The 24,503-nt window shown below is 43.1% G+C and overlaps 1 protein-coding gene across 5 annotated transcripts in view; it reads right to left on the bottom strand.

The window, feature by feature from the left end:
- LOC136021813 (sphingosine-1-phosphate transporter SPNS2-like) overlaps window positions 1-24,503 on the bottom strand; it is a 129,043-nt gene that overhangs the window by 39,264 nt on the left and 65,276 nt on the right. For all 5 annotated transcript variants that reach the window (XR_010615892.1, XM_065694435.1, XM_065694438.1 and 2 more), the window contains exons 4-8: window positions 10,960-11,111; window positions 8,775-8,841; window positions 6,080-6,222; window positions 4,754-4,906; window positions 2,978-3,167 (exon numbers count right to left, since the gene is read on the bottom strand). Coding sequence is in view for 4 of the 5 variants with exons in the window: in XM_065694435.1 (XP_065550507.1) it covers window positions 2,978-3,167; window positions 4,754-4,906; window positions 6,080-6,222; window positions 8,775-8,841; window positions 10,960-11,111 (705 nt within the window). In the remaining variant the exon portion in view is untranslated. The remainder of the gene's footprint in view (window positions 1-2,977; window positions 3,168-4,753; window positions 4,907-6,079; window positions 6,223-8,774; window positions 8,842-10,959; window positions 11,112-24,503) is intronic.

The following is a 24,503-nucleotide window of genomic DNA, read 5'->3' as shown; positions in this document are numbered from 1 at the left end:
TAAAATCTGCTGTTGAAATATCTGAGTAGTGCGATACAGTGATGCCATACAGCTAATGGGTTTCAAGAGACAGGGCTGAAAACCAGCATTTCAAAGAGTACATATTTCAGAAAGACTGGGACCCAAAGATATGCAAATTGCTGTTGTAAGGATCTGAAGTACAACACACAAATCCACATGCTGCATGGAAAACAGAATAAGAACTGACTGCACTGTACAGACAAGCAAGCTAGTAAAAGAGAAATACAAGTGTCTAGGCAGCTCAGTGGTATACAATGCTGTTTTATTCCACCTTTCCAGCTGTTTCTACCACTGCCAGTAACGTACAGGATGAGTATGAAAAGACTGGATGGAAAAGAGAAGTGTGTCTACCTGCTCCAGGTAGGAGTGGCTGCTGCAGAACTGGAATAGCAGCTGCCCTCAGGGACCAAAACCACCTGCAAGACAGGGCTGAGCTGGGGAGAAAAAATACCTGTGTTCAGGGGAGGAAGAGAGCAGGCAGTTGACATTAAAGACTCCCAACTGTTAAGCAGGGCAGTGGATGGTGACCTGGTGGCCACCACAGCTCAGTGTGAGAACACATCATCTCATGGGGACCCATCTAAATGCTTGGAAGTGATAATTTTAAGGCTTTGAGCCAATGAGGGGTCCAAAACCAGTAACCCTTCAATTTTAGCATGGTGTGATCAATGACAGAAGTCTAAGGACAGTCACTAAACTGCAGGTCTGCAAATCCCACCCTGTGGAACAGACCTGAACATTGCTCTTGCCTTTCACAGTCATACAGAACTCAAGGATGCTGTTTCAGGATGAAAGCCAGGACACAGCTGTCAAGGAGACTGAGATGAGAAACCCCATAAGGTTTACTGTATTCTTTCCAGAACAAGTTATGATCATGGATTTTGAGATAAGGAAAGTAACCTAGCCCATTATATACCATTCACCATATCCAGATGTTCCAGAATCAAAGAACAGTCTCCTTCATTTTGGATCAATGAGACTTAAAATAGAGAATAATGAGAAACTGCTACACCATGCAACCTTGCAAGTCTCCTAGTGAAATACAAGGGAATTAAACATTCTGGAAGCCTGTTAAGTTTGGAATAGCATTGAATGGCATGGAAGAACAAGGACTTGCGTCACAGATCATCTAACTCCAGGTTACTTAGAAACATAAAAGATCTAAGCTACCCTGACCCTTTGTAATTCAAGAATCCTCAGTTTCGCAGAGGCAAACCAAAGTTAAATATCTTGTCCACTGTCACGTGTAGAATCTATAAATAGAGTTCAGAGCTCTGATTTCCCAGTTGGCACACTAATGAGACTAAATCTCCTTTCTGTGCAGCAGACTTCCAGCAGCAGAGAGAGCACATTTAGAGCTACAGAGAGGCTGTGCTACCTGAAACAAATAATGTTTCAGCCTAACAGCATCAGCAAACAGGCTTGTATTCCTCATGCCTCCTCTATCTGCAGCTATAACTTCCTTTGCAAATCACTGACCTTATTAGGTTTACTGCTCATGGATAACAAAATAAATTGTTTCTAAGACTGGTTAATAATATCATCTATATTTATATATTTGAACAATGCAGAATAGTCACATGGCTATTAAAATAAAAAAAAAGATGAAAATTAGACAAATAACCACTTGGTGTTGCAAAATTTTTGAGAACAGTATTTCCAGGTTAGAAAGGGAGGATTTTCTGCATAAAGGGACTAAACAGCACAAATGAACATGTCTGTCATCAGGTTTATCTTCACAGAGGTAAAGGGATGTGACAGGTCTCTGCCCTCAGAGATGGCTGACAACGAAAGGAGGGTTACTGCTTCACCAACCAGTGCAGATTGTCTGAGGTGATCATTTTTCTGCTGAATCAAAGGTTAGTTCTGCACCATGCCACAAACCAGAGGACAGAATCTCCTTCTGACACTTTCTAAACAGCCCGAGCAGGCATTACTGGCTCTGACTTAATGTTTTTAAACTCTCACTCTTCTTGTGTTGCCCCATGACAGCTATTGAAATACTCAGAACATACCCATGGCTAGGCTAGTGCTAGAAATCCAGAGAAACAAGGATCCACAGTCTGTGGGTTGGTTACCTGTGAATGAATTCTCCTGCCTGGCTGGAGCTTCCACCCTCTGTAGAAACTAAAGTGGGCTTCCAGAAATCACCCTACTACTCCAGCCATCTCATGCTTTACCTTCAGAAACTCCCCCCAGGTCCCAGGCTTCCCTCTAGTACATTTAAGGGGAACCTGGAACCTGCTCAATGTACTGGGTTTCTGCTCTCTACTGAAAGCAAGCTTCTAGCCTGAGGCTGGATTATTACACTTGAGGTTTTGCTTTTCCCTTCAGTCCATTTGTCTGGATCTATCTGATGTCTTTTTACATACTTCGATTAAAAACACTCAATCTGCATTTGTGCAGCTCCGAGTATTGTGAGTTCCTGGGCCACGGACTAGGACTTTCAGGCGCTATGGTAATACAGATAGCAACAAATCGGAATCACATTGTAATTAATATTGGTCTGCAGCAAGCTAGTTACAGAAATTAATGGTAGCCAAAAGCATGTCCACAGACAAATTATACTGTAATTACAACTTGGTACCACAGCAGCTACAATACCCTCATTGTAAGTGAAGCACACAATTTTCCTGTACCAAAACATTAGGCAAGAGCAATAGAGGGATGGATAGAGGGATAGATAGGACAACCCAAAGGTGGGGAACTGTAGGTTTCCATCATGCACTAAAACCGCAGCTCTGATTCTGATGACAGTTAGTAAGCAGGGATAAGCAGTTGAGATAGCATTTTTCTTCCAGGCACATCTAGATAGTGCCGAAATTTCAAGGGGCAAAATGAAGGACATTCAGAAGGGGAAAAGCGAGATCTGCAGGGAACAAAGCACAGAATCTTCTAAGGAGTTCTGTAGAAGAGAGTAAGAGTGAGACTGGCATATGGAAAGGATTATACTTACATAGGCTCCCACAATGCTGCTCTTGGCAGCCACGAAGATCAGACAGATGAAGATGGCTGATCCTAGCATGCCAACAGCACAGACAAGAGGATCAGCTCGCTGGGTTTTTAACCGGCACCATTTGGTTGCCCCTGCCCCTGTGATTACACCCAGGAAACCAGTGAAGCATGTGATTGCTCCAAAGATCAAGCTATTGAAAACAGAAAAACAAGAGAGACAGTTGGGGGTTAGGTTTTGAATTTTTTTTTCCCCAAAATGGGCATGATCTTTGAACAAATTACTAGGGTGAAGTGGAGAATGGAAACCTGTACATTGGCTTTGTGAATTTAAACCGAAAAGAATGAGCTCCCCTGCTGAGTGCTTGTGATTTTAGCACTCTTTTCCTGCAATTAAGAAAACACAGCACATGAAATTCAGCCTCATACACAGGCACTGATCAACATGCAAAGAGGTGCAAAGGGCTCATACTGCTTCTCTGTGTGGAACTGAGCTTTCTAGAAAGTGCATTGTACGGCTACTTGTGTGCACAAAGCTAAGTAGTAAATTGCACATTGACCATGTGAGGGGAAATCATGGACACAGAACAGGCATTAGGAAGCTTGAGGGAAAGGAAACCTAACAGGACTCTAAACACCAGTGACTTTCAACATACTCAGACTTTCCAGCTCCTTTTCAGACCACTTCAAAGAAGTCTTCTTTTGCTGTTAGGTTACGCATTTGAAAACTGTTAATTTAAATGTAAAAAGCCAGGAGCTGTCAAGGATTCTCTGTATTGTATGTGCAGGACTTGGATTACAGAGTCTTTGGCAACTACATTACAGTGGCTCCGGGGCAGCTCAAAACATAGGTGTCATCAAGGAGTGGAAAACTTCTCCTTGTAAACAGCAGATGGGCAGCCAGACTGGAGCTGTATTTTCTGCTCACTGCAGGTTTGCAGAACAGACTGAGGCTGCCCGCTGGACGCTGCAAGTTAATGGTATTTCAGGCCACTGCTTTACTTGAGATGGGACTGTGTCAGCTAGAGCAAGGTTTGCCTAATGTGATTTTTCTTTCACAAGCAAGGAAAAAAAGCTGACAATATTTCAATCTGCATTCACCTGGAGAAGTGTTTTTCTAGCATTTTATGGTTTGTGCCATTACAGTAGAGCACTAAACAATAGATTACTTTTCATAGCTTTGTGCTGCAAGTGATTTTATATAACTGGGACTGAAAAACCGAACCGCTGTTTAACGTCAAGCACTCCAGAGCAAAGTGTCCTGGATCTCTGCTCCGTTCTTCAGGAAACTCAGCACACGCAGTAGAATACAGAGCAGTGAAACAAAGTCCTCCCTCACACAGAAACAAAAGTCTTCAGGGTTAGTCCCTGCAGCCTTTAGAGGAACCAGTCCAACCTCTGAATTGTAGCCACCACTGTGGCTACCCAACCTGCCAGCTTATTCTGCTGCTATCACAGATAAGTATAGGTCTTAAGAAACCAAATTCTCAGCTCTCCAAACATCCCCTAAGGCAAAGACAAAAGTCTCTTTTCAACTACTGCACCACAGCCTGGGAACTAAGACAAAGCTGAGGTCATTGCTTCTGGTTTGACTTCATGCAATGAAGAAGAGAAATAAAACCTCGTTTACAATCCCAGCATTTCCTATCATTGTTTCAAAGACCCAGAGGAAATTACAGACATTCTAGTAACCTGACTCCATGGGACTTGCCTGTTTCCTGTGGTAAATAAGCCCCCACCCCCTTTTCCCCTCTTTAAAGCAGTGGAGTATGAATCTCACCTATCTTTGGTGCCACAGGGCTGTGAGCTGCAGGTCTCTGCTGTCTTCTGCACCACCTGTGCTCTGTGAAGGTAGAGAGGGATCCACATGCCGAGTGCCCCTGTGGCAAAGGACACAGCTGAGGTGGCCAATGAGGAGAACACGTAGCTGCGGCTGTGGAGGCACAAGAGGCGAAACCAAGAGAAGGTTTAGTGGGAGAAGTGAAAAAGCAGGAGCCCCACAACAAGAGCCAGTGCTTCAGTGACAAAACGCAGTGTTCCCCCACAGTGGCCACCTCCCTTTGCCGAGGGGCAGAGATGATACATGGTACAAACTGATGGAGAATAAGAGGCATTGGAATACTTTTTCATATGTGATGCTCCATTGATAATAATGTACTTCAGAGGTGCTTCACAGAGACCACTGTTTCACGGGACCATTTCAGAAGACAATCAGTACTTGGCCACTAAGACTTGATGTGTTAATTGCAGGGTTTTCACTGTAATAGCACCTGTTTACCTGGGTGACCAGTTTCACTTCTCCCTCACCATTCACACCACCATCTGATTACTACTTGAATAAACCACCGAAATAAGTAATACAAAAATAGTGTTAAATCAGCCATCATCACGTTTCATAGTCCTTTGATACTGGATGACAATACCAGGAAAGCATTCTAAAAATGAAGGACACCACAAGTTTCCCATCAGAATTCCAATGCAACACTGAATTCACACGGGCAAGTATTAGCACACTCAGTGACAAGCTATCTGGATGCACGTAAGCTACTTAAACACTTGTGAGCATGCAATATTTTATGCACATATACAAGCACTCGAGCACATTCAGTGCTTGTGCATTCAGTCACATGTGGTTGTATAAACATACATTTTTAAACTTGCCATGTAGTGCAAGCTTTTGTGTATTTTCTCCTCTTAAATGGCTCTGGCATTTAACCCTCTTTTTCCCCCATCAGCAGCGTCTCTCTTTCAAGGAAAAAAAAGGGATCTAAGCATCTGTCCAACAGCGGGGCAACAACTGAAGAACACAGCAACTTCTACACTACAAAAGCTTTGATTTGTCTGAAGTATGAGCCAAGCAGAGCAGACTCTCTCTTATATCTCAATCTTGGAAAGGCTAGAGCAAAAGTTGCACTCCATCACTGTCATTGCAGCTGATGCCTCGTGAAAATGTAACTGATTTTCTTTCCTAGGTCCACAGACTAAGCTCCCTGGAACTCCCTCTGTATTGCCGCTCTCCAGTCTCACAGTGTTAAGTAGTACAGGCCATGGGATGCTCCAATTAAGCGCTAGAGGCAAAGCATGCTTTTTATTGGAGTGCTCTTACTTTCTAATCAGAGCTTTCATGTCTCTCAGCCATGAGGTCCGAGCCTTCAGCTGTCCTCCAAGTTGTTCAACATTTCCTCTTTTAGCAGCAGGTACAAATATCAAGATGAGTGTCCCTGTTATCATTCCCAGGAGTGGAGATACCTGCAAGAAAGGATCAGGGAATTAGCACAAGAGTCAGCAGGGTTTGCTTTGACAAAGCCAGTAAGAAGCAGATTACATTAGCTGTGTTTCAGTGGCTGGATTCTCTACAGCTAGCCTGAATCTGTAAGCACCCAAGGCATCTGCTCCTTTCCTTCCTCCCTGTCATTCCTTGGACTCTCTTATCTCACTCTGGAAGCATGTGCTTTGAGAACACTGATTAAGGCCGTCCATTTCTCTGTGTCACTGAAGCACCAAGATTCAGCTAAATACAGTTCTTCAGTGATGTTTGCCCTTTGGAAACCTACTCTCAGCTGGGCTAAGAGACCAACTAGATCCTGGGAGAGTGCAGGAGCCTTTTAAAGGCAACGAAACCAGGCAAAAGATTTCTAGATGCAGACAGCATACTGGCTTTGAAAATCCTTGCTTGATGTGCATCCCTCTTCCAGCTAACCCACAATGGCTTCCCATTTTCAGGCAGCTTTCTCAGATCACCTCAGTGTACAGCAGACCAAGAAACATTGGAAATTCAGGCTAGGAGACAGGAAAACAACACATTCAAGGGTTAGGTTTCCCAGTTTCCAATCCATTCTCCCAAATACCAGACAAAAATACAAAGACCCCATCGTGTTTTGCATGCTACAGACATGATTCTTGTTTTGACACTGAAATTCCATCACTGCCAGAATGGAAAATAGCTCTGGTAGGAAAATAGGAACATGGATTTTCACTACAATATCATCTCTTCTATACAGGCTATTTTACAAATAAATTCCTATTCCAAAATAAAGACGCTTCTAATAATAACCTGAGACTGGTCTTTACACACAGAGCAGCATTTCATGGCCAAAGATGACAAACCCAGAATTCTTCTAGGGAAGGGAAGACGAAAAGAAAGTGAGGAAAATCCCTTACCCAGGAATAAATGAAGCCTGGTACTGTATCTTTATTATGCTTGAACACAAGATACAGCACTAGTAAAGATGTGTGTAAATGCTGGGCCATGTATTATAAAGTCTCTTTGACTTTTATCTAAAGGCTTAATCCCCCAGTAGGACAGTATCTGTTGATACTCAGTAGTGCTCCAATGAAAAATTAACATTACTGTTAGATCCAGAGACAAAGCTGCCACTTCCCAATGTGCCCTTTTGTCTTCTTCAGCCCACTAAGGTACAGATTATTCGTGACTTCTCCCGGATTTGGAGACCACAGGAGATCCCAGAGGGAGGCATCACTATCACAGCTTGCAAGAGCATAGTAATTGCCGCAGGGACAGGGGCTGCTTTACACTGATGCCTGGAAGTTTCAATGTGTGCTACTTGACTGAAAGAACTAAGCAATGCTGTCCAAAGCAACCATCACAGAAATGTGCAGGCTGTCAGATTCCTATGATTTTGCACAGTCAGGGAATCATGCATCAATGTGGCATTCCTAGTGGAAATCGTGACCCCATAGGGGGTCTTGCAGATAACCTGGATTTCTCAGGATAACTATGGAGACTTCATCTGAAGAAAAAGATGCTAGTAAGGATTTCTTTGCACAAATTAATCATTTGGGTTTTACAGCTAGAAACACAAGAACACTTGCTCCAATGTATCAACCCCATTGCAGCCCACTGACAGGAGGAAGGGCTTTGGGGTTTCTTACTCCTTGTGCTTGCCTCTGCTAGAAGGTAATTTTACCTTTGAGGTATTTCTGCTACCGAAGGAGGTGGCCATCCTCTTGGTGTGAAGCTGGAGGATATTAAACTTTTCATTCAGATTCACAGCTGGAATCTGTGGATCTCTGCTCTCTTAGGGGCAAGTGAACTGCTCATGGTGACTTTCCTGGCTCTGCTTATGCTTGGTGGACAGTGAAGAAAGGCACATTTGCTTGAGATGAGAACCCATGTATTTCACCACCTGCCGTTATAAATGGTGCTGGCTTGAACTTCATGAGGTGCATTGTCTTCCCAAATGCCAGAGCCAGGGAATGCACCTCACAGGGCTCATGCCACCAGCAATGCCAGAGGTCAGAAAACAGTTCTGCTGGGCCACTTCCTCTCAGCTCTTTCAAGACATCTTTGTCTGCAGGATCTGTTTGTGTGTATGCGATTGGAGTGTATTATCTTTTCAACACATTTATCAAGGTCCCAAGAGGTTAAAATAGAAGGAAACGGACTGTCTCAGGGCAGAAAAACAAGCGGAAACTGGAACAAAGTGTTTTTTCCTCAAAGCAGGAAGCCATTCTCAGAGTTTCTTGACAGCAAGGGACTAAAAGTTGATTTAAGGCCAATGCTTCTTCTTCCCAACCCCATCAAGAAATCATGGTTGACTGATAAGAACGTGATTAGAAAATTCTTGCTCCTAGGCAGGGCAAAACACAACTACAATGGGCCAAACCCACATACCTTTCCCATTTGCTTAGAGAAAGCATCTGCTATGCACTTAATATTCAAAGATTCAATTTCCAATCCTTCACCCTCTATATTTAGTGACAGGAATTGTGTGACAGAATTTTGCCTATCACTGATCTACCCATGCAACTGTTATTAAGATGTTTTAAGAGTGGCTTACCCGCAATGCCCAGTGCCAGTCGCCAGCAACCTGCTTCACACTTGACCCAGTGATGTATCCCAAGCCACTGCAAGAAATACAAAGATGAGAGTCAGCCAGAGCTTCAACAAGGCACCACGATCACAACTGTTCTTAAACCAAGATGAAGAGGCACACTCAGCTGTGTGTCCCCGGCTCTCTTCTCTTGCAGAAGAAACATGGGGATGAAGCAGATGGTGGCTGTGTAACTTTTCCCGGCACTGTTGATCTAAAAATGCTCAAATCTGATGGAAATTTGGTCTCTGATCTCAAGTTTTAGCTGACCTTTCAATCGGCATCGAATAGAAACAAAGCCTCAAAAAGTATTTATTTCCTAATTTAATTCCTATATCAGGCCTTTCTGCGCACTAATACGAATAGTTGGCAATTTTATGTTCCAGCTCTCAGTTTAGAAGTGCCCTTGAAGGACACACCATATTCCATCATTCAATTTTTTTCTTGCCATTTAATAGCACTTGGTACTAATTATTCATGAAAAGACCACTTTCCATAAGATTGTAAGAAAAAACAAGAAGAAAATGGAAGACAGTCTGATGGGAGAACATCAGATCTGAAGTTTGGAAATCCAAGATAAAGGAGCACCAGGACCTTCATCCACATGTTAAGAATCACACTGCGGTAACAAAAGGTGCCTCACAAGAGAGTAGATCCAGGTGAACGTAGCTACGCATCTCTCATAGTGAACTGAACAAATACAAATGTTCTTTTTTCAAAACTCAGCCATCACATGCCCTTGTTGAACAGTTTGCTCAGTTTTGAAGCTTTCCATCTATAATTATTACCCCAAAGCTGGTCTCGTTACACAGAGCAGCCCCAAAATGAAACCATGGATCCACACCTCTGCTGGATATTGAGTTCATTCAGTTCCAGAACCAGGTTCAACAGGATGAATATTTATCATTTCTTGCTAGCTATAGTTCACTGAATTCTATACAACTGTTATCCTTGTCCCTCTTCAGAAGATATTCCACCCACCAGTTAAGGACTCGGCTATCTCTTTGTCCTCAAGAGCCAAGGGCTGTTTGTGAGTTTTATCTCAAGGATGTGTGCTCTAGCTTGTAAAATTCACCACCCTAAACCAGAAGTTTTCCACTGAGCCGTGGAGGATGAAACTGCTGGCATGTTTTCCCTGCTGGAAATGAACCCATGATGCCATTTCTGCACAGGCTGTTGTTCAGCTCTGGAATCGGTATGGAAACTTTGGGAACCCACCCTGCCTCCAACTTCATGATAGAGGCTCAGCTATTATTAAATAATAATATGAAGAACAGTAATAACAACAACAGGTTCCCTCCTGTCCCAACAATCAGATATTGCACTGGGCTGATAAGGGAACTCAACTGAAAGAAAGCACCAGAGGAAACAACTACTCCAAATCTGAGTGTCTTGCTTTCATCAAACATCTGTGGGCTTGGTTTTCTTCCACTGCTCTGCTTTAAGACTGTCTTAAGAATTACCATTATGGCTTCTTCAGCCTTATTGCCTACAGTAGGCTTCACTATTTCTTCTAATTGCTGTTTCAGTGGCAATAGCACTAAACTGGACTGGCCACTGCTACTGCAACTACCAAGACATCTAAGACTAGCTTAGCTGCGTTTTCCAAACTTAATCAGATTGGCCAAATTCAAGGTTGGAAAGAATCTGAGCTTGATTTAAACTAATTTTTCAAGTCAAAATGTCAAGTTGTGTATGCTGTATAGCACACTCCTCTTGAAACCTCTGATATTTAGACTGGCACATAGAAGCAGGTACCCATTTGCTCACTTTTGAAAACTCAGCTCAGTATCTTAAGGGATCTGGATTTGACAGTAACCTGAAAGAAAATGCCTGAAGACGGTCTAGACCTCACATGAACTGAAGCAATGGTTCACTGAACCAATATAACATTATTCAAAATGATAATTTAATAATACTTAAAAAAGTCAGCTACAACATTTTGATTCCATTTCCAGCTCATTGCGGTAAGAAAAGATTTCCTTCCCACTAATTCCCCAAAGTCACACGTGAAACAGTAACAGGACTAGGAAAAGAATTCAATTCCTGCAACTAGTTAGTCACTGCTCACAATATTTTCCTGTCTAAACCATTCCAGCCAAAGACAGAACTATCATCCTCAGCAACTCAAGATCTGTGTCAGCTTACTTACCTGCCAAGAGGAATTGCAAAGTAGAAAACAGACAGCATAAGAGTCCGTGTGTTTTTGGTGAACAGGTCTCCTATGATGGTAGGTGCAATAGTGGAGTAACTTGCTTCACCGATGCCAACCAAGCCTCGGGACAGCACAAGAAGCCAGAAATACTGAGGAAAGAAATAAAACACATTAGTGGGTGTCCCCTGGCTGCTTTGATTCAGGATGGACAGCAGTGAACTCTCTGCAAACAAGGAAATCTAAACCCTTGTGACTGCAAAGTGATCCCCTTGTATGCATTTCTCTTTTAAAACCTCAGACTCATTCCATTTGTCTCTTGCTGGGAGGAAAGGGATTATATTTTATGTGAGGATTTATAGGCATGAAAGAAAAGTAATAATACTGCATGTTTAATCAGTGACTCTCAAGGAGACATTTTAATGCAGGCAGAAGTCCCTCAGTTTGTTCTCAGGATGGAGCTCGCTTGTCAAGTCCAAGTGCAACCCTGCGCTGATAGAGGAAGGTTTAGAGAGTCAGGTGAGTGCAACAGATCCTGCTCTGGGATCCAGGAAAAGCACAGTCCCAGCCTCCCCAGCACACCAAAGGGCAGGTTAATACTGGTGAAGTCCTAAAGGCTCCTCAAAGCTGTGAGAGGTGAACCTGAAATCCCCCAAACTCTACCTTTTTTCCTTCATTAGAAGCTACTCCACTTTCCTTGAACATGTCCCTGTGCCCTCTTATGAGGGAGGAGAAGTCAGAGGCATGGGCTACAAAAGGCATTAAGCTCCCCAAAGCCTCTTTAAATAAAAGGCAGTCCAACAGAATACAGAGATGGACTTTGCATTCAGCACAAGACAGCCTAAAAAGGACAAAAAGGACTTGTTCATCTAACAGAATTTTCTTCACCTTCTCCCATTTCCCTCTTTCAGCCAACACTTTGTAAACTGCAAGGACCTGATTTTCAAGCCCTTTTTCACTACACTTGCAGTTTTCTGGGTGCTGCTGTGTGAAGGTATAAGGCACAATACTTTGATACCCAAATACCTGATACATGGGCACAATCAAGTTCTTGGACTCCCTTAGCTTAAGCTACAACCTTCTTCAGATGGGAAGAAGTTGAGTTAAAGGGAAGTGACTGACTCTGTGCCCTACAGCAAAGCTAAGCCAGAGTACAGAGCTCTCATCCACAAACATGGGAAAAGCCATGCAGCCATAAAGCCACGTGCCTCAGTCATAAACACATCCATCAGCAGACAAAAATCTACCCCTGACGCGTTTGCTTTGTTCTCCTCACTGTAATCCCTTGGTTGAAAGGAATTTCTTGAGGATTCCTGCAGCCACACAAAACAAATACTTTTGTACACTCTCCACTTCCTCTTATTTTGATGTAAATTCTGCCCCGATACCTATTTTCTGAGTGTGTACAAGTTCCTGGTTTGCTGGCAGGGCGTTTGCAGCGCTGCTATCATTCGTCTATCTCCCATAAGCTGCACATACGTAACAGAGACCTGTGGGTGTATGCAGAAAGGCCAATACTGTGACTCAAACTATTTAATTTATGCCAATTACCCAATGCTAAACCACTCCACTGCAGAAATATGCTGACAATGTTTGCTGCACAGGTAACCAATGCATTTGGAATGAGGAACAGTATTTCTAATGTGCTGAACGACTGAAGTCATGCAGAATTGGAAAACAGGGGAACTGGAGGCTGATTTTGGTTTCTTAAGAGGTTCAGATCTGGATTCTGTCACCACCACAGAGAGGGTGACAGGCAAAATAGTCATCTGCCAGAGCTGGAATGAGTATGCAGACAATGCCAGTTACACCTGTAGAATGACAAGTTTGTGAGTGCACTGGATCTTCCTCAGATTTGAAATACCTGCATAAAAATGACACAAGGTTGTGCTCACCAGCCAGCATCATCCCCAGTGAATGCACTGGACAGAAATTTCCTCCAAATAATGCTGTTATAGGGTTCCTCTTACAATCCTTGCGTAAAGTGGGAAAACTGAGGTTTTCCTATTGTGGTAAAGAGTGACTTGGTTTCATCAATACCACTGAATCAGAGTCCCAGTACAACAAATAACATGTTCATTCTTCTTCCCCAGTTCCTCCCTGAATCCTCCTCCCTGGTTTGTCCCATCCTTATACACTCCAAATATCTGTTTAATATTTAAACTATGCTCTCTAAAGCAGCAGTATCCATATTTCAGTCATAAGATTCTGGGTTCTGTTGGCAATAAAAGCAGTCTTACAAAAGCATAATCTACATAAAAATATGAATGGTATTGCCCTTCTGAAATCATATATTAAAGACTATGGACAATGCAGTATTTAAGAGTAACAACTACGCAAAACATACTAAAATCCAAAAGAATATTAAGGAATTACTTATAGTTGCTTCTATGTTGTGCTTAGGTTTTGAGTTCTCTATCTATGATCAGAGAGCTAATGCTTCTTCTCCTGCTGAAAGATCTCCTCTGGATCTCTGGCTAGCCTGCACCCTTTTGGAACCTACACAATAAAATCATGCAGTCCTTTGTTACAGTAAGGCAGGAGCCAAAATCTTTCATCTCAAATCAGTCAGTCAAAACTTCTTGTCATCATAGGGACAGATGGGTAACTCCTTGAGACAAGAAGTGCTCCTTTCCAAGAGAGGCCCAATCTTTTCATCTTTCAAATGGGAATAAAACAATCACAAACACCAAAATAACTCCAAAATTCTCTTGCTACTACTCATTTGGAGGACAGATATGCCTTAAACCACTTACTTAGAAACTGGTCCCCAAACCATTATGTGTGCAATATAGACAGCAACAGAGCCTACAAGAAATCCCGAGAGGGACTTTCTAAAAAGGCATATAGTGACAGGGCGAGGGGGCATGGCTTCAAGCTGCCAGAGGGGAGATTGAGGTGAGATCTCAGGCAGAAGCTCTTCCCTGTGAGGGTGCTGAGGCGCTGGCACAGGGTGCCCAGAGAAGCTGTGGCTGCCCCATCCCTGGCAGTGCTCAAGGCCAGGTTGGACACAGGGGCTTGGAGCAACCTGCTCCAGTGGAAGGTGTTGCTGACCATGGCAGGGATTGGAGCTGGATGAGCTTTAAGGTCCCTTCCAACACAAACCAGTCTGGGATTCTATGAAGGTCAGAAATTACTCACACAGAGGAAGTATCGTTCTCCTCTATGGCTGTAGCAGGACACTTTGCCATTTCCTCTGCAGCAGGTTTTCTCCTGAATGCTATTTCCTCTCTGCCCTACCAGAAGTTCTCAGCAGTTCAGCGAGACAAAAAGGGCTGACACCAGCCAAATTCTTCTCTACATTATCTGTGCTTAAAGGCAGTAAAGGCAGCTAAGATGTAACTGAACTTCACTGTTCCCCAAACTGAAATTGGTATATATTAAAGCAGCTTACTCCTTTATATTGTACTTTGAACTCTTCTGTAATTTCTTCATCTGTGCAAATAGATCTCACTCTGGCAGGATAATTGCAAATATCCAAGTTAGCTTTCAGCACCTGAGCTTATTCCTTTTCTACAGGTTAAGCCCAGCAACCTCAATAATCTGTGTCCATTTCTTTTGTGCTAGTGCTTGCAACTAAGGTTTTTTCCAACAAATAAACAATTCCTGGGAATTTCCCTTCAAGAGATGCCATCAACAGAAACTAGTGCACAGAGAAAGCACTCCTATCTATGTGAGGCAGCAAAGTGCGATGGACCTGTCCTCTTCTTCCCATCTCCAAACCATATGGAAGGAAAAATATGCTCTAGCTCTAAAGCTGAAGAATTTACTACTTTGTGATTTGAAGAGTAACAACCCAAACGAGAAAGAAATTCAATCCCCCACAGTAGCTAGGAGTTTGGGAAGGGATGCAAACCCTTACACCTCAGATAATGTGTCGATTGCTAATAGAAATATGCTACCTATTAACTTCTAAAATCCAGTATCAGCAAAGCACAGGCAACAACATAGGGTCAGATGGACCTGGTCTGACTGCTCTTGCCAATGCCACTACCCACTAGAAGCTGGGACACAATCCTGACAGAATTTTCATCTGAAAAAGCCTTTCCTGATTGAAATATTTCTGCTATGCCAAAAAAGAGTGCACGTATTGTCCCTGGAAAGTATTACATGGTTTATATTCATATTTTCATACTGACTTTACTCTCAGTCTCATGCACACATAGATGTTTGATGGCCTAGGACACATGACTAGCTTTAATCATGTTTGGACAAACCTCCTAATTACACATTTATCCTAGCTGTATAGCCCATTGAGTAATTCAGGGTTTAATGGCTCTAATTACAGCTTTAACTTCTTTTTCTTTTTTTAATTAGTTAACAAAAGGAATTAAGCCACAGTTCCTTAGAAGATTAGCTGCTAGTGATAAACCTATAATCTGCCAAGTATGTGTTCAACTCTGAACCACCAGATTTGCTGTCTAAAGAATCATATGATCCTTAAGCTTTGGTTATTAAGTATTTGCATTTGAATGTGGAGTAGCTTGTAAGGGTCTCATAAAAGAAGCTGAATACATTCTCCTTCCACATGAGGAACACATAGAGTGATGAGATCACACGGAACCAACCTAGTACAAATCACTAGTGTGTGTGCTGGGTGTGCACAGCACCAGTGCAAGCCATGTTTTGAAATGGTGTTGCTGGTGTAAAAGAGGAATATTTCACACTGCTACAGGAACTGCACCTGCACCCATTCCTATATGAGGATACTTACTTAACCTCCTACAGATTCTGAGTTTAGCTTCTGTAAAAGAGGACTCAGGACCATGGGATTCCATTTCTGCACTGCTGAAGTTTGCCTTCTTTTATTTTATAAACACTATGCAACAAGGATATAAACAAAGATATAGAATCAGGGCTTGCATCCTTGTAAAGATGATGCGCAGAAAGCCATTCTTGCCACTGGACAGCTAAGATTGCCACACAAAGCCCAAAGTACATATGTGTGGCATGACAATAAAGTAGAAAGCGCTGGAACTGATTTAATTTCCCTGTGTTTCTAGAGCAAACTTAGTTAAACTTAGCTCAGCAAAGTCAAACCCACAGGGCTCAAAATGAGTGTTTAAGGGCTGCACAACTGTGGTCCCTTTTGACAGCTACACTCACGTACAAGCATTTCCCTTTCCTGAGCAGAGCCTGTATCTTCTGGCCAGGCAAACACCACACTCCATTGAGTTTTCCCAACCATATCAGTACTTTGCAGGGATCTAAGTGGTTAAAGAGGACACACCACACCCTTCACTGCAGGTACCAAAAGGTGCACCATTAACCATGATGCAAACCAAACCGGGAACATGCTTCTGAGTATCGGTTATTGTGACTAAGAGCATTGGCTCCTCACAGCTCAAACTCCATCTCATTAGCAGAGTCACTAGAGGAGCTGAGCAATGGAATGACATTACAAATGCATGTGACATATTTGCTTAATCACCCAACACTCCAGTTCTCTTAGCTCTCCCAGTAATGAAGGGGTCACCTTTAAGAAGCTGAAAGTTTCCAGGCCAAACAGGGATGCTGACGTATCATGAAAGACAAGGTGACTTTAAATGATGTGTCTGTACGGACAGCAAAGGCTACAGCAGAATAGATAAGCCTAAATACATCATCATCCACCTCTGTGCACCCCTAAAGCTTTACAGATTTTGAATGCATAACCAAGGTACCTGGCCTTCCGTTGGCAGTTACAAGTCCTGGGTCCACACGCTTGATAGGAACGCTGTGTCAGATCCAGATCTGGACCACAAAGTCACATGCCCTACCTTTCAAAACATGAATGGTTCTAACTTTCCACTAATAAAAGGAGAATAAATATTGTGAAGAGCTAGAGGGGGCTACATTTTTAGTACTGGTGTTGGTCTCTGCCAGCCCTGGAGAACATGTCTTCCTGTGAAGTCCAGCCCAGTTTTCTTAGTAATTGAATTTTCATGCAAAATTTTGGCCATTTGGTGTATTCCTGTCTGGGAGATCTTTGCTCAGGAAAAAAGGAAGATGAGTATCTACCTTCATCTGCAAGTAACCTTACCTAATCCCCCGCGGGGACTGCCAGCACAGAGATCAAAATTCAAAGGAACATGGGGGCAGAACCCTTTGCTTTGATGTTTTGGCGGTCAGTACTTTTCTCCCCATTAACAGAGTGCGTGAGTACTGTTTTCAGGATTTCGTCCAGCCGAAAGGAGTTGATTCTGTTTAATCTCTGGGTGGCACACATAATGACCAGCCAGGGCTCATGCTTGCGTGCAGTCTGGTTGGTGACAGGTTGATGAGTTGTCAGCTCTGATGCAGTGCTGTGAGCTATGAGTATTTTATCTGTTTTCTGTAGATATAAGTGCTCTTACAAGTTCATGCTACAATTACCTGTCTGAAAAATACAACCATAAACTTCTCACCACCAACAAGATGTTCTTCCCTTATCAGACGTGAGTCATACTACAGGGTAAGCTGGGGGAGATTCACTGCAGTTGCTGGTGCCCACTGCAGAGGAGTGATTGTGTTTAGACTCCTCTTTTCTCCCCTCTTTGTGTGTGTCATCACTTACCCATAACCACTTTTCAATTCCCACCTCTTTACAACCACAGCTGCCTTTTAAGTCCCTACTGCAGACAACACTTCCCATGACTTCTATCACCGCTGGATTCTATTTAAATTCTACAGGTCCCTCCCTGCAAACGGAACTCTTGAGGCTAAGTCCATCTTTCATCTCCACTTTCAAACTCTTTCAAGCTCTTCTCCTTTGCATGCAAGTCACAGAATCAGAGAATAGTTGAGTCTGGAAGGGACTTCTAGAGACAGTCTAGTCCATGCCTCCTGTTGAAAGTGGGATCAACTACAATGAGTTGCTCAGGACCATTTCCAAATGAATTTTGAGTATATCTAAGGATGGAAAACTCACAGCCTTGCTGGAAAACCTGTTCCAGTGTTTGACCCTCCTCAGTAAAGATGTTTCCTCTTATATTTCAATGGAATTTCCTTTACTGTAGTTTGTGCCCATTGCCTCATCTTCTCACTAGGTACCATTGAGAAGAGTCTGGCTCCAACTTTATTGCCTCCTCTCAGGCAGTGATACACATCCAAGCAGCATACAGACTTTCTAGGGATAGAAGCACAGTTCTAGAATGAGGATGCCACTTCAGCAAATGTAAGCTATTCAAAGTCTCAGTTAAACCCAGAGGGCAGACACCATCTCATCTACTATGTCTCTGTGGCATTCACCCTGAACAGATTTTTCTCCACTCTTTTCCCCTTCAGCCTGCTTGGGCACGGGCAGTTATACAAGCTTAACTATTTGTGTCCAACTAAGGACACTTCTTTTATCCAAAGGTCTTCCCCTGAACTCTGCCAGGCAGGTCACTAGCACTGAAGCGAAAATGCCCTGGGCCTTCCTTCAAGTATTCACACATTTATTCACACACTGACATTTGTTTTATTCACATATGCTTATTATATGCTTGCTAGAGGTTATAAACACGTTACAGATGAGACCACTATAGCATACCAAGATTTAATAGCAAGCTACTTAGTTACTGAAACCTTAGTACACCTGATTAATTATTTGCTTAAGGGTCAATATATAAACCTTCTGGAATTAGGATGAACTTACAGTATAGCTTCTAAAGCAGGTCTGATTATTCTACAGCATCCATTTACACTATGTCAAGCACTTCAAAACTTCAGCTCATTTGGATGCATTAAGTATCCCACCAATTCTCAGGTCTGAGCACCTCATCTTTGAACAACTCCCTTTTGGGAAAATGTAGTTGGTATTCAGAGCCCTGCAAGGAGAAGAGAGACTGCAGCAAGTAGAAAGAGAACAAAATACATATTTAAAACTAGGCATGAGCAAGGGAGATGAAGCAAAGTCCACTCACCTTCGCTTTGATCGGATTCTAGTATTTGTAATGGCTTTAGATCTCCCAGGTGAGCTGTTCATGCACATTTAATTGAATGTGGAAAGTCTCATTTGGAAATGTGCTCAAGATTCTGGCTGATTAAAACATCCCTGTTTTATGAGATTTGTATTATTATTTAGTGCATAAAAATAATAAAGTCTCCAAGATACTCCTGCTTCACTCATCACACCCTTCAGCCAGAAACTGAAGTGTTTAGCAACTGGATGCCTACAGATAGGCTCTTAAGTGAAGCAGGCTGGAGAGGAAAACAAAACCACAACCACCTTGGAAGTGGTCAAGTCTCCGAGGGCACTTGCCAGGATGAGCAGGGAGCTGCTGTTTGCTTTGCAAGTATGAAAACTAGGGCCGAGATTTTCTTAGCTACTTGCAAATTTGAATGCGAAATACCCTTTCGACGTTCAAATTGCAGCATCTGAAATGCAAGTTCCCATTAGTGCTCTCCCTGCAAGCCTGTGGCAGTCCTGAGAGACTCTTCTATTGCTTTTCAGTTGTTTTTGGGTAGCACAAATAAAAGGGGGAAAAGAGCAAGCCCAAATGCCATTCTCCATCCAATTAGGCAATGTAATTACAAGACACTGGGTGATGAAGCAGCACCACCAGGTCCTGATAACAGCCTCAGTTAAGACAAAGCAGCATTTTCAGCTTACTCATTGAAGGGTTTTCATCCGACGGACCTGCCTGTGGTAGCAATATGACATGACACTCAGATGGTGGGATTTATGTTCTCCTCAATTTGGCCTCTTGGTCACTAATATCACACTAATGACAGGGGTCTGTAATGTCATTGGTAGGAATGTACCGGATGAGTTTGCTTATTCACCAGAACACAATGTGGTGAAGTGTTACGTGCACGGAGACTTACAAGACAGACCTTAAAGAAAAAGGCTGATGCTTTCAAATATATCACAGGGATCATAAACAGCCCCATGTTACCAGTGCCTGCTAGAACATTGAGTTAAAGCACTTCTTTTCATCCTTGTGGCTCTGGGGTAAGACAGAGGAGCCAGTAGCATCTCACATGGCTGCAATAGTGGTCATTTATCCGTGTTACAAAACCACTACGTGCAGCTTGGGCAGAATGTATCTTCCTAAACTGTTCCCCTGAGAACCTTAATAGTTCTGGGTTGGAAGCAAACTGTTTGCTTTTTGTTTCAGATCTGTCAGGTGGGACACACTTATCAGCACTTGTAACAAATATCTCTGGCATTAGGCGCTATCACCATTCTCTTCCTGAGACGTGCAAAGGCTACCATAATATCATCACAAAAATAGGGACTGGGACAACTACAATGTGTTTTTGCAACTGTGAAAACAATGCAAAGCTCTTGACACACACACAAGTTTTGAATTGGTTACAGCTGGAATGTGGCCTGGTGTACACAAAACTAAAGGATGCTCGCAGACAGGAACAGGGTGCAGTGTACCAGCCACAGATGAGTCATAAGTGAAGACTGAATCCGTGCATCCCAGCTATAAATAGAAACCAGGTTTTCCAGAACAGATAGTTACAGGCATTGGTACATAACACTAAACATCTTCACCTTCAGTGATGGCTCATAGAGATGCGTGAGGTCTGACCATAGGAACCCAATGGTTTGGTTCACACACTGTTTGGTCTGGATCGATTCTTACACTGAAATTTAATCAAATCCAACAGACATTTCTGGTTCTTGGAGAGCACAGCTCCATGTTCCCGTCTCTTAACTGCAGAAACTATGATTCTCAGCACCCTTTGAAAAAGGCATTAGCCAACCGAGACGTCCAGGTGGGAATGTTTTGCCCTAACTATATGCAACTTCAAGGGCAGAACAAGTTCTGAGAGTCCGTGAAGGACGTATTTTAATGGAATGCCTCAAGGTTTAAATATGAAATTACCACAAAATTACAGTCTCAGAAATTTTCCTTATACTGTTGGTTTCACTGGTTCTCCGATATTGACTTTGTGTGTGCTAGAAGTTTAAATACACCAGCAGGGTCAGCCTTTTTGGGCAACTTTGCTGAAAAACCATCCAAATGACCCCAAACTCTGAATGCTTTTTCTTCCTGCATTCTGTTTTCACACTTCCCTGGCTTGCTGACTCCATCAAGATGCAGAAGCACCCACGTACTGTGAGAAAGGCTGACCCTGCAGGATGTTTGACCTACATCTGAGAGACGTCTCCTTTTTAACATCAGATTTCCAGAAACACCTACTGATTCCTTCTTCCTAGCAGCTTCTTATTCCTGATCATCTCTGAGCAGTTATTATATTGCTGGCTGAAGCATTACTAATTGGCAAGGTTTTGTCATGCTGTAGCGTCATTTCATTGTCTAAATCCAGCCTATTTGACAAAATGACAATCCTATTGAACTGTATTAAATGCATTTGCATGTTTTGTCACTATCTTCTCATGAGTCTTTGTCAATCATGTTTTCAGACATGATGATCAGCACCATTCCCAGGGATTTTCAGCTCAAAGTCTATTACATGGGGTTGAGATTAGTACGCTAATTCAGTGCTATCTGAATTGCAAATGCAGTGTAGCATGTGAACTTTATGCATTTAAAAGAAATGTCAACACTTCAAAAGACTAACGCAGCACCTGATACTGAAAGGCATTTCCCATCTTCACACTATTTGTGCATTACTCAGAACACCATGGTCCTTTTTTCAGCCTTTATTCATGATCCAGGAGGCCATAGATTGCGTGTGCTGCTGAAGAAGCACTTACACTCCTATAGTATAACTGATGCTTTTGTCTCAGCAGGTAACCAAGAGCTCAACCAAAGAAAGGCTCAGATCCACACTTCTGCATCTGAACACAGGCCAGAGGCTGAGTAACACTCTCTCCTGCATCCTGTTTTTCAGGACAACCTTAAAGAACCACCAAGGCCCTCCTAATACAAAGCTTCGATTTGTTTCCAGGCCTCCTAATGAGCCTAAATCTGGGTTGAATGAATTGTTTTCTTTGTCTGTGAGGCACCATTAACCAAACTCTCCTGAAGCATCGTGCTTCTTTCCAAGTCACAAGCCTCAAGAGCACAAGCCATAAACTGCCTCATTTACATCCATGCTAAGCCCATGTCAGCTTACACCCTTAAACAAACAGTAATATTTCTCCAGACCCGTATTTGAACATCCCGGAGCAGCAAGAAGGACATGTTCTACACCACCAACCTGACATCCTCTTGATACCCTCAATACACAATTACCTGCTAAACTTATTTCTGAAGGAACAGGATCCTATGGTGCCCTACAGACCCTGCAGCAGTGACTTGCTTTGCCTTTTGACCTCTGACCAAGCCAGACTTCCCCACTATTGAAGCACAGCAGGCAACCACGGAGTTGCATTGGGAATGGTTTGTGTTCCTCAGGTCACAACAACCACTGCAAGGATCATATTGAGATGAGAGGAAGTTTTATAATTCCTTATTCTATGTTTCAACATTTGCTTGGAAACTTACATGCAGCATTACTTGTTTTTTCTGCCTCTTTTTAATTTCCCCCCCAGCTGATTCAATCCCAGTCTAAGAAGTATTTTCCCTTTCTTCCATTCCTAGGATGTTTTGAATGAGGCTGAGCTTAAGCTGTTGTAATAATTATTTATAAAGCATAATGCTAAAGCACTGTAGAGACCCAGTAAGACAGGGCTGAAGCAGCAAGACATCCTCTTTGTGTTCCATCAGCATGCTCTGGGGTTAGGCCTTTGCTGCAGCATGACAAGCAGAATACACATTTTAAGCGACAACGCAAGAAGAAGGAATGCTTCTAACACACGCACAGCCTGGCAATAAAATAAGTACTCCTTCTTCCCTCTGCCTGCTCAGCAAATAGCCAACCCAGGTGAGATTTCCTGCTCAGGCACAATAGAAGCAGGACAGGTGGGATGAGAGCTAGAGGCTGGCATTGCTTCCAACCCATCCATTAACTGACAGAGCAGCTGAACTTTCCTACTCTGCAACCTAGAGACTATAAATTCAGGTTTCTGCATAAAAAAGGGACAAAGCTGTGAAGGTCCTTGGCCTGTAAAGACCTTTCATGCTGGCACCACGGTCCCCAGCTGCTATCTCGAGGCATTTTCATGATCTGATGGAACAGCATCAAAGGTAAGCATATTGATTTAAAAAGATGTAGAATCTGCCTCAGTTCCCACAAAGACACACAAAAGGTTCCCATAGACTTCCAAAGGAGGAGCTGAATCAGAACCACAATCACAGACCCTATGATAATGATTTTAACATCCTACAGTAACCCAGATAACAACGGGTCACTCAAGAAGGGGCAGGCAATTATAGGAAGCCCCCACTGAGGCCCACTGCAAATTGGCATTAAGCCTCAAGCCTATTTCTTGATCCTCTCCCAGCACAAACCTCTGTCCACCTGCTCTAGAAAACGCCTGAGCTCTGAGGAGCAGCTCTGACATTTCGGTGCAAATTGCTGCCTTCATTTTCATGAACCGGCAAGAGAAGCCTCTGCAGCAGCACACGGCAGTTCAGGTGAGTCGTGACACTCGGCAACAGAAACATCTCTTCTTCTCTCAGCATCCCCAGTGCTTGATTCAGATATTTAATGATTTCAGACCCATTAATGACTCAAGAGTAGATAGCAGAAGGCAGGAGGCACACTTAATGCACATAACAGTACATGACTGGGGTGATTGGAGAAGTATAACAGGACGTGGTGCCAAATTGACCTGACCGAGGGAAGGTGTTGATTGCTCTCCGGTCCTGGAGGGGAGAGCAGAACTGCCCCTGCTCCAGACACACTGCAGACAGGGAATGCGATCTATGGTACAGATATTCCTTAGGACAATTTATTGCAGTTCATTTTTCCATCACATGAATAAGCTTTCTGAGTAAGCTGTGGAACTACACTGCCTCTCACCTGGCAGCCATCACCAGCCCTATTTTCAATAACTCTTCCCAGATGCTTTACAGATACAGAGATGCAGATACTGGAGGGGAGAAAACAGCACTCAGAGCAGAGTGTACACCACTTCCATTTCTGCTCGCACCTATGAACAGCCTCCTCCTCTCACTGATTGGGTTTTGGGTGCTGCTGCTCTGAGAACACCCTAACCTGTTTTTCTTTTACAGTTTCCCTTGAAAGAGGGACAAGGAGAAAGGGACAAGGAATACAAAGCAGCTCGGAGACAAATACACGACAGCAATTCTGCACTCAATTTCAGCAAGCTGCAACTTGCTGCATCTATATCAGTCTTTTCCCATCTATTCTGTCCTAGGTCAGCAAAATCTGAGGGAAGGAGGACCCCAGATTCAAGAGTTCAAATCATTACGTTTGTCTGTGCAAGAGATGCTGCTCGTAAGAGCAGTTCCCCACACAGTATTTGGTATCAACTGTGCTGAAGATGTTACCAGACTTGACAAATGCCCAGCTCAGCCACTGCTTCATTATTGAAGGAATAAGCAATAGCATATTTCTTCACTACTTTATGCGTCACATTATCTATAATACGAAAAGAAGCACGGTATAAAACAGAGATGAGAGCCCTTGGCCTTTCCGTCTCTCTTCTGGGATCTCAGAGCCAACTAAATCCAGCACGGCACCCATCTCCACCTGGCACCCCTGATTCCGCACAGCAGCTCTCCTGTGGTGAGGAGGGAGCCCAGATAGCTGGGGAGAAGACAACATGTATA

The sequence above is a fragment of the Lathamus discolor genome, chromosome 14 (assembly GCF_037157495.1).
Source record: "Lathamus discolor isolate bLatDis1 chromosome 14, bLatDis1.hap1, whole genome shotgun sequence".
Classification (NCBI taxonomy): Eukaryota; Metazoa; Chordata; class Aves; order Psittaciformes; family Psittacidae; genus Lathamus; species Lathamus discolor.
Note: the sequence above shows the minus strand (reverse complement) of the source record. Positions and strands in the feature narration are given on the sequence as shown.